This window comes from Clavelina lepadiformis, chromosome 1 (assembly GCF_947623445.1).
Source record: "Clavelina lepadiformis chromosome 1, kaClaLepa1.1, whole genome shotgun sequence".
Taxonomy (NCBI): domain Eukaryota; kingdom Metazoa; phylum Chordata; class Ascidiacea; order Aplousobranchia; family Clavelinidae; genus Clavelina; species Clavelina lepadiformis.
In genome coordinates this window covers 12,089,811-12,099,354 of record NC_135240.1, presented here as the reverse complement: position 1 = coordinate 12,099,354, position 9,544 = coordinate 12,089,811, and the positions used below count along the sequence as shown (strand labels likewise).

Genomic DNA, 9,544 nt, shown 5'->3' with positions numbered 1-9,544 from the left:
TATATAAGCTATGGGTTTGACAATAACACTAACAGAAGATGCAACTGATCGCTTAATTTAGGAATTTCGCCCCTGTGCCCATTTGAAACACTTAGCTGTATTATGGTGTTTATAATAGCTTTCGTGATGAAAAATCAAAAACATATGTAGAAATTGGGTACACGAGCTGGAAATTTTTATATTTGAATTTTCCGATATTGTTGTGACTGTGATATTGTCACGGGATTATTTCTACACCCTTGTTTTATTATGTAGCACTGCACATTGATACGTTTTAGTTGTACAGTTAGATGTATATTCCACGATGTGTTTTTAGATTTATATTAAGATGTATTTCACCCGTATTGTTGTGGCCATAATGTGTGACTGCGTTTTTATTTAGTATTAGTAATTCATCGATATTTCACTTGTGATTCCTTTTATTGTTAGTAAGTTTTCTACACACGTATACGTTTTACGCCCCACAACTCCCCCCGGGGTATATTACGCTGCCCGCAATTTCCATTCTCACACCGGAATGATAATTAATTAATTGCGTACGCCGTGGTTTTTTGGAGAAGAGTTAATTCAGTCTACCTTCGTTTTTAATACAAGGAAGACGTTTGTTTTTATTAAAGGAAGACTCATAAAAGATAGGAGGGCAGAAACCGGCTTATCGACTAGCTGTAAAAGCGGGAGGCCTCCTGGCCCAAGAAAAACTTGGTTACAATATTACATCGAGTATATTGCTTATCCAAACCAAGGACGTTGCAATACATTGCCGTATATTCGTATTTCTTTTTTTTCTGTAGAGTTACAAAAAGTGTAATGGATTTCTTGGTGTCGGAAAAATTACAATTCCCATTTGGGATATAAATCCAATTATTATCTATTGTAGTATAGCATAACCCGTACGTATCAAAACTAGAGATTTAGGTTTTTACGTAAACACGTTATTGATTTTCGCCTATGCAGGATGTACATTGTGTGGCCTGCACCCCTGCGGTGTTTGACTCTGCCTTCTAAACGTAACCTGTCTATATAAATGTTAAAACTTGTGTAAGTTACGGAAATATAAACCCATCATCCTTATCTGCCAGATGATGCTTTAAAACCGCATAGACTATTTGTGACGTGTGTATTTTCAGTGTTATTTCATTTTAACTATAACGTCAATGTTACGTCATTCACGACACCAAAAACTTGTCGCTTTTTTGGATGATGTTGGAAATAAAAAACGGATTTACCTCGTATAACCACCATGAAATGTTGCGTTCGAAGCGAGTAAGAAACGCGCTAATAACCGTTGAAGTGTGACTGAAATATGAAATGTTTTAAAAGTCGGGTAATATCCGGCATTACCAAAAATAATAACAACTAACCAAAAAAACTTACAAACCCTTTAAGCTTACTTATTAGTTTTTTGTTTTGTGTTTTATTGTTAGCGATTGATGGGCAAGTACAAGCAGTGCAAGTATACATTATCCATTGGGCCTTACACGTATGTGAAAAGGTTATATTTTTTGTAACGTTTTATATGTACAGCATATGTATCTTTTATTAACTACAAATAAATCACTTTATACTTTACATATAGTCATTGTTGGATATTGCGAGTACTGAGCAGTGACATATCTAACTTACAACAAAGCGACACCTTTGACCACACGAAGATTATAATACATATGACTACATTAAAATATATTGTATATAATAGAATACACGTCCTGGATATTGATATTGATATTGCCTATTTCAAAATTATGGACTGAAATATATGTGGATTTCATATCAACTTTTTAGATTATGGTCATCTTTGGAGAAGGTCCTTATACATAAATAAAGGATTGTTTTTCATCGTAAACGATAAAGATTGTAAGAGGAAAGATAACCTGGAGAAGGGAAGTTTGACATTACTTGCGTCATTTCTTGTGAAGAGAATGTATTTCGTAATTCTAGAAAAGCGCAAAAACGTGAGTGTTTTTGATCAAAATTATTTCTAAGAATCTCTTCTAAAGAAACAATGTCAACAAGCTTTGCACTATAATTGAGTATCTAGGTTATTAACAATGCGTAGTTTCTTCTTTTTTTCAATCGTTGTCAGTTGATGGCGATAACATACATTCGAATTCCCGTCGATATGAAAGAAAACACTCGTAGCGTCTGTTTTTCGAGCTTGGGCAATAAAAGTAATGAGTCCATGGTCGTACGTAGTTACAAATGGTGTTTACACATTACACAAGACACGGTTCGACGAGGTTCTAATTTGTGTTTGCTTGTCAAATACTGACTCCCGCAAAGCATCAACCGCAGGGAAGTAAGAGGCCCGAGGAAAGCCGGAAGAACTATATATATTACCAAAGATAAGATAATTTTTCAAATCAATATAGTGGTATAAAAAAACTATTCTTTATCGCTAAAACCTTATAATTATACCTTTGGCTATAATAATCAACAGTCAAATAATAACGATTATTTGATTAGGAATTATACTACACACTTTGCCTAAGCTTGTGGTTAACAGATACACAAAAGGGGCAGATACCTAATATAAAATAGTACAACTGCGGTTTAAAATAGGTCAATAAGCAGGGTTGCCATACCGTCCTTATTTCTAAGATTTGTCCTTATTTTAAAAGTCCGTGTCTTAGAAAATATGTTTGTCCTTTTTTCTAAGAAATGTCCTTAATTTCACTTTCGTCCTTATTTTTAGGGCGGAGGTGGGCACTTTTGTCCTTATTTTGGGCATTTTTTCACCTTTACGATACCATTTTGTACCAAAGAGATACCAAAATTATGAACATGCAGATAGTGTCTTGTTTTTTTTTTTAGAACATTGGTTGCTTTCTCTTGTTGTACACTGTTTAAGGAGGTATTCGTCGTTCATTTTCTAGTCGTCCTTATTTTTGAGTTGAGACTGATGGCAACCCTGTCAATAAGAAAGATAATTATTGTCCGTGTTTCTTGTAGTCTTCTTGATTAAAGACATATTGGTTGAAAAAGTATATTTTGGAGATAATTAAACTCATACCTATACATAATAAGTTAATAGGACAGTTCCCAATAAAAATAATACCTTTTCAAACGCCTTAAACCATATACCGTGTGGCCATTTAAAAATGTGCGTAATTCAATAATGTGGCCATTGTATCAATATAACTTGGATGTTATGAAAACACTTGATCTATTGTTTCGTTCTTGGACACGCGCACCAAGGTGGCCAAGAAAACACACTCCCTGCAATACACAGACACCATTTAAAACACGACCTTTCAGTATTCGACGGGCAATTCGTTTAGAAGTCACTGAAAGTTACACAATAAAAATCAGGTAACCGCATCTATGCTCACAGCCTAACTCAACAATTGATACAATGGCCACATAACACGAAATAACACAAATTTTTTACCAAAAGTTCACAAATCAAAGCAAATTGAGTTGTCGTTCAGCAAGCCAGAAAATTGTATTTTTCTCTCGTACATCCGACACCACTACATTTTGGTTCATATTTTTTCTAAAAATTGTCATACCTTAAACCTTTTTTTATATGCTGGACCTGTGCTGAAGCAACATCCAACAGTAACAATAAATTACAGTTACTACTATTCTGAGACATTTCATGGCCAGATATTGTCTGAAATGTTTATCCAACACTACGGAATTGCAAACAACTATTGTATTGGAAAAAGAATTTTATGGCTTTTGCTAATTGTTTTAGAGTGGACGTAGAAAATAATTTATTGCCATGAATACTTGCTAGAAAATGTAAACAATACATATGCATTTTTGTGTCCCTCATCATGTAGCCACTTAAATCTCTGTTTTAGAGTCAACCGCTAATTCAAAGATTGATGTTCTGGCCATGCACAAGCCAGTACATCCTGGTTTTAAGGAAGATCGAAGATCAGTATATTGGGTTGACCAAGAACCACACACCTCTCCAACAGATTTTGGTAAAACTGCTAATTGTTTTAAAATTAGACACAAATAACTTAATTAATTGTTTTTAATAGAGAACTCTCTGAATGTTAATATTTCTCACGATGAATAATAATAATTATTATAACAATGAAATCCATAGCTTTGATAGATATGCTTGTAATATAAGCCTATTACCTCCATACTGTATTTGTTATTATCAATATAATTATTACAAATTCTACATTGGTAATGAGAAAATTAATTTTCTATTTAAGAAGATACAGGATTTTCATATAACATCGATATTTCACAGCTTCACAACTTTGCAGATATATCCCCTCGGTTAGAACAACTTATAAAAAGCAAGACCATTCACAAAGAATTTTTACCCGATCGACCATCACCGATTTGGAATGTGAATAAGTCAGCTCTTACCTACCCTGAAAAAGAGAGGCTAAAGCAGTTAGCTCAGCACAAGAAGTTTCACCCAGACTGGCAACCAGAACAATCTGTTCACACTTCAGTCAGTGATTCTGCCCAGAAATTTGTTTCTACTAAAAGGTAACAAGTGTTTGAAGAGAAGTAGGGTTACATACTTACTTGCTGCCTGTTTTTACGATTTCATTAAAATAGAGTAATTTTTCTTCAACTCGGTTCAGTTTAAGACACACGACATGCTATGCGTATGGTGGACATTTTTGAGTTTTAACAAAAGTTCTGGTGATTACATTTATGAGACTTGGAAGGTTCAATACACAAGTTTAAGAACTACCAGTATATGGAGTATATCTAACCCATCATTTTACTATTTAAAGGTTGCTTGACTTGTCACGTCCAAAACAATATGATCTCCTGCTTGTTAAATCAAATAGTTCCTGGGACTGGGGGGAGTGGAAAAGTGATATTCCAAAAGAGTCTCTTAGTCATGTCGCTTCTGGAAGACTGGAACAGCTAGCTGAGCCGAAAGAAACCCCAAAAGAATATGATGATAACAGGCCAGTGGTTTGGCCTGTATCTGATGCTGCAAAAAATGCTCAGGTACCTAATAGTCATTTAGCAACTTTGTCAATTTTAGATATCATGTGATTGACCGAATTCAAAATTTTTGAGTCACAAAAAGTGGGAAAATGTAGCTTATTAAAATGAATTCTTATGCTTAAGTACATAACAAAACTTTAAAGCCAAAAAGTACACCTGTTACCTTTTGTTCATTATATGGTACCGTTAAACATTGTTTTGTTTGCAACTGTAGAAAATATTCTTACCAGTTCTACGCAAAAAAAACAAGAGTTGATGCAAGCGTTTAAATTGTGGAAGTTTCCAGTAATAACTATACTCAATTACTCATTCTTAATGCGAGGTAGAAAAAATTTGGAAGATGAGATTATTTGCTTCTCATATGGGAACAGAGCGTGATATTAGATTGATCTGTTCTTTTTAAACAAATCTAACAACCTTGCTATTACGCTCTGTTTCCATATAAGGTGAAAATATTTGCTTGGTTTAAAATTAATTTACCTCGAATTGAGAATGAATATATTTTTTACTCGAAACGTCCATTACTGGAAACTGAGTTTATTCCAAACCTATGCCATTAAAATGTTTTCAGCTATTCTTGCTCTGGTGCTTTTTGCTTCGAATTACTCGTTCTTCCATACTGTAAATTTTGCTCCTATGCGTAACAAATTCTAATTGGCATTTCATTTACCGCTACCAGCATAAAGAAGTGTTGAAGCGTAGCTTTGCACAATACTCCCACATTTCCAGCAAAAACATGAGGCGAAGTTAAACTCACAAATGTTATCACAAAATACCATACAGTCGAATCCGCTTAATTCGGACACCGGATAACCCGGACAACCGCTTTATTCGGCCAAAATGTTCGGGAACGGAACAAAAGTAAAAATTGAACGTAAAAAACTCCTGTTAATTCGGACAATTCTCCGCTTAATTCGGACACAGGTTCGCAATTCCATCGTTAGGTTATGACACAATAAACAGTACTTCGTTCGTTTTAAGACAAGATTCAATTGCATTATGAGTGATTATGGTGAAACAATGACGATCGATGTAGTAACAATCGACAATGAACTCATATAACGCCGTGCCAGCTTCATAGTCGCTTTTACTTCGGTACAATTGCGTCCATCTTGTAGGACAAAATTGTACAGAAAAGTTTAGCACAAAAAGTGAAATTGCTCACTAAAGTAAACGAAGACGTTTTATGCCATCAGTGCCAGTTACTGCAGTATAGCCCAGCTGCAATTCATTTATTACGCAACACTACAGTATTTTAAATGCGTTTTTTGCCTTTATGCATGACCATGAAACGAACAATTGATTTTCCGCTTAATTCGGACAAAGCCGTTTCTCCGCTTAATTCGGCCAAAAGTGAGCGGAACCAAAGTGTCCGAATTAAGCGGAGTCGACTGTATTTAGAAAGATACGTTGACGTTACCAGAATACATAATCGAGAAACTATACTTGGAAACTTAGTTTCTCATGGTATTCTATACATAAACAGTGTTTCTCTTTCAGGCCTCCACAAGACAACACCAACTAGCACGCCCTAAAACAAGGACAGCTTTAGATCAAGACCACGATCCTTTCAAAGTTTCGTACGCGGCTAAAAACGCAGTGGCGTCTCCACGTGTTTGCGAACTCTGCGTCCCCATACCGCGAAAAACTCGCTCGAAGAAGGCATAATGGTGTACCGGACACAATTATTTTAAATCTTATATTTATACTGCTTTTGTTGTGCATTTCTAGCTTTTTTGTAATTATCCTTTTTTGTAGTGCATGCATGCGATATTTACTTAGCATATATTTTGCTATGTTTTTTTACAGTATTTTTAATGAATACTTACATACTTTTTCTAAAAAGTAATCTTTCTTGTCATATTGCTTAATGCTGACTATATTGCCGATGAAATTATTGCATCTTGAAAACTGAAACTTGCTTTCTGTACTAACAGCCATATAAGTTGCATATCTTTCAATTAAAAGCGTGTTCCTGAGATTATTTTAAAACTACAGATCTGCCAATACTTTATAATTTTGCCATTAAATATTTTAGTTGTTAATTTTTGTCCGTTGCTTTACCTATAACCTGTTCTACAGTATAAATCGCTAAACGATTTAAATTTTTGTAACAGTAGCTGTTTGTAGCCTAATTACCTTTGTTGTAGCTGTAACATATTTGTGCTGTTTGCAACTACTAAACGATATTTGTAACTGACTGCTGACGTTTTACAGGCACGGATTAAATTTTTCACTTGTTAGTATATTGGCTTATGCAGATATTTTCTATGAAATAACTTCAATTATAAAGTAAAATACTTGAAAATACTTTGTGTTCGCTTTAAATTTATTGTTTTATGTTAAAGTATCTAAACTGTGTTTACCTATGCAAATTTAAAAGGAATTGCTAACCTTTGATCCTAAAAAATAAACAAAAATGACCAAATTAAGCGCTGAACATGTACTAAAAGCAGCACAACGTATTAGTCACTGCAATAAAAACAAACAACAAATTCAAACAATTGGTTGATCATTTGTTGCGTAGATGAGCCAAAGGCATGTTTTACATTAGTAAGCAAGCATGCAGAACTGTTGACTCAGCCTGGCCAGCACAAATACACAAATAACATACGGTTTTCAGAGTTGTTGATTTCCATTCACATGGTTAAAGCCAAAAATAATTAATCAGTCGTCAACGCCTTTTTTAAAATCATTACATTGTGGTGAAATACTAAAGAAACACAACAAACTTTCTTACGTAGAATACAAGAAGTACTTTTTTAAATGTATTAAAACTGACATCTGAAAATTTTCTCATTACTCCTATTTATGAACTGTTTGGAAAAAGAGAAAAATAAATGTGCATCATCTACAAATCCCAGCAAATACTGATTTTTAAAAATTTGCTGCCAATAACAGTTGTTATTTGTTAATAATAACAGTTACGCCTCTGCTTGCTTTTATGATTTTCGTTTTTTCGAATTTATTACGGACTGCAAGATTTGTTGTTGTAATTGCCAATATCGGTGCCGTCTCGAGTTTGCAAACCTGCAGAAAAACAGTTATAAACAACTATTTTAATTTAAGCCAGTTTGTAACTTTTAAATATTTAAAATGAGAGATATTTTGCATTGTTGGAAACGCCTGTAAACTAGGTATCAAAAAGTAACTTACATGTTATTGTATAACAGTGTGCCCTCTCGCTTCGATGCAGGAGGCATGAGTGCTGCAAGGTATGGGTTGAAACTGCAAGGCGCAAAATAAAGACTTTACAAAAAATAAAATATGCAAAACTTATTTCTGAATTGTAAATGTGCGTTATTTTTAAAAGCCATCAACATGTGTGAAAAAAAAACGAAATAGCACATGAAAAATTTTGCTTGATTGAGTATGAGCTTTCTTTAAAAACCTGCCAACGTTCCATATATACGTTTATCGATTTTTGCATATACATCACCTGCCGCTTTCTTGATTAATTTGTTGTGGTTTATTAGCCCACGTTTGATATGACCGATAGCGATAACCGTCTTGTTTCTTGACCAAATTAGGCGAAAAGGTGTTCTCTCTGTGAACATATTGCATACATTTTAAACGCTTCCGTCATTGCACACACTTTTATAACATCTACTATCGAGTAGGTTTTATTCAATAAACCCATATTGTTTGTAAAATTTTCAACACACTTTTTGTGTAAATTTTGCACTGTGCAAATAGAGCGAAAATTTTTGAACTCTATGGTAGAGCCTTACTGGTCAAGAAATGGCTCATATAGGTCTCTTGGAAGCATGTAATCAAGAAGCTTTGATTTAACAACATTTTCCAAATCCACTGATTCCTTTGATTGCCCGCCATTTTCATAATAAGGTGACAAACTATTTACGGGGATATTGTCAATATCGCTGCTTTTCGGGTCTTCCAACGACGAATGGAACTCGAACAAGTTTCTTCTCTTATGAATTGGATTTCTAAAAATTAGAGTATAACAGTCAGTATTGGTTAAAATGTAGCTCATTTAAAATTGTTTTTTCTTTTTAAACTTTAAAAGTAATTATAGCATACAGGTTCCTGAAATCACCCTTAAAATCACTGGAAAACTATTTCAAAGCATATAGTAATTTTTCAAGCATTAAAACTTATTTTAGGCTATATTCAACGTTAATTCATGGAATTTGTCATTTTTGCGGTTAAATAACTACAAATACTTATTTATGACCTACAGGATGTAACACTTTGGTTGATATTTCAGTGTTTTCATGTTTTCAGTTTTTTTAGTGTTATTTTATTTTTATTTTCTAATTCTTTACAAAAGAAATTGGAGAAACGATGTTATCAATATGTTTTATCATTGATGTCGAATAAATCAATAAAAGAATAAAGTTGCACAGCATTAACAAACTCTAGTATAATTGTATTGACAAAGCAATCATAAAAAAACGATTATAGTTTACGATTATGTCTAAATCAATAATGATGTTTCTCTTACCCGTGTATAGGCGCTATTGGACAAAACATCAGCATGAAGTAAAATAAAGCAAGAAGAGACAACAACATCGTGAAACCTGTTTTCATTCTATGCATCTTAATCAAGGTTCAAACATCAACTAAGGTATAACTTACTTAAATC

General features: G+C 33.8%; 2 protein-coding genes across 2 annotated transcripts; one reads left to right on the top strand and one right to left on the bottom strand.

Moving 5' to 3' along the window:
• Positions 1-3,115: 3,115 nt before the first annotated feature.
• LOC143449210 (sperm microtubule associated protein 2-like) lies at positions 3,116-7,294 on the top strand. Its single transcript, XM_076949320.1, has 8 exons — positions 3,116-3,309; positions 3,429-3,558; positions 3,698-3,704; positions 3,807-3,932; positions 3,993-4,006; positions 4,214-4,461; positions 4,716-4,938; positions 6,439-7,294. Exons 1-8 carry the CDS (start codon positions 3,116-3,118, stop codon positions 6,604-6,606), a joined length of 1,110 nt encoding a protein of 369 aa, XP_076805435.1. The 3' UTR covers positions 6,607-7,294.
• A 126-nt stretch (positions 7,295-7,420) lies between these two features.
• LOC143458999 (uncharacterized) lies at positions 7,421-9,544 on the bottom strand. The gene is made up of 5 exons (XM_076955940.1): positions 9,404-9,544; positions 8,670-8,885; positions 8,378-8,485; positions 8,095-8,166; positions 7,421-7,968 (listed from the first exon to the last, which is right to left on the bottom strand). Exons 1-5 carry the CDS (start codon positions 9,496-9,498, stop codon positions 7,881-7,883), a joined length of 579 nt encoding a protein of 192 aa, XP_076812055.1. The 5' UTR covers positions 9,499-9,544; the 3' UTR covers positions 7,421-7,880.

What these genes read in the sequence shown, in the direction of transcription:
- LOC143458999 (XM_076955940.1), bottom strand. Translation starts at nt 9,498, where the DNA reads ATGCATAGAATGAAAACAGGTTTCACGATGTTGTTGTCTCTTCTTGCT. An exon ending in TATGAGCCATTTCTTGACCA is followed by an intron (nt 8,486 to 8,669) that starts GTAAGGCTCTAC and finishes ATATGTTCACAG; the next exon opens with AGAGAACACCTTTTCGCCTA. An exon ending in ACACTGTTATACAATAACAT is followed by an intron (nt 7,969 to 8,094) that starts GTAAGTTACTTT and finishes GTTTTTCTGCAG; the next exon opens with GTTTGCAAACTCGAGACGGC.
- LOC143449210 (XM_076949320.1), top strand. Translation starts at nt 3,116, where the DNA reads ATGTGGCCATTGTATCAATATAACTTGGATGTTATGAAAACACTTGAT. An exon ending in AGTTACACAATAAAAATCAG is followed by an intron (nt 3,310 to 3,428) that starts GTAACCGCATCT and finishes GTTGTCGTTCAG; the next exon opens with CAAGCCAGAAAATTGTATTT. An exon ending in ATGCTGCAAAAAATGCTCAG is followed by an intron (nt 4,939 to 6,438) that starts GTACCTAATAGT and finishes TTTCTCTTTCAG; the next exon opens with GCCTCCACAAGACAACACCA.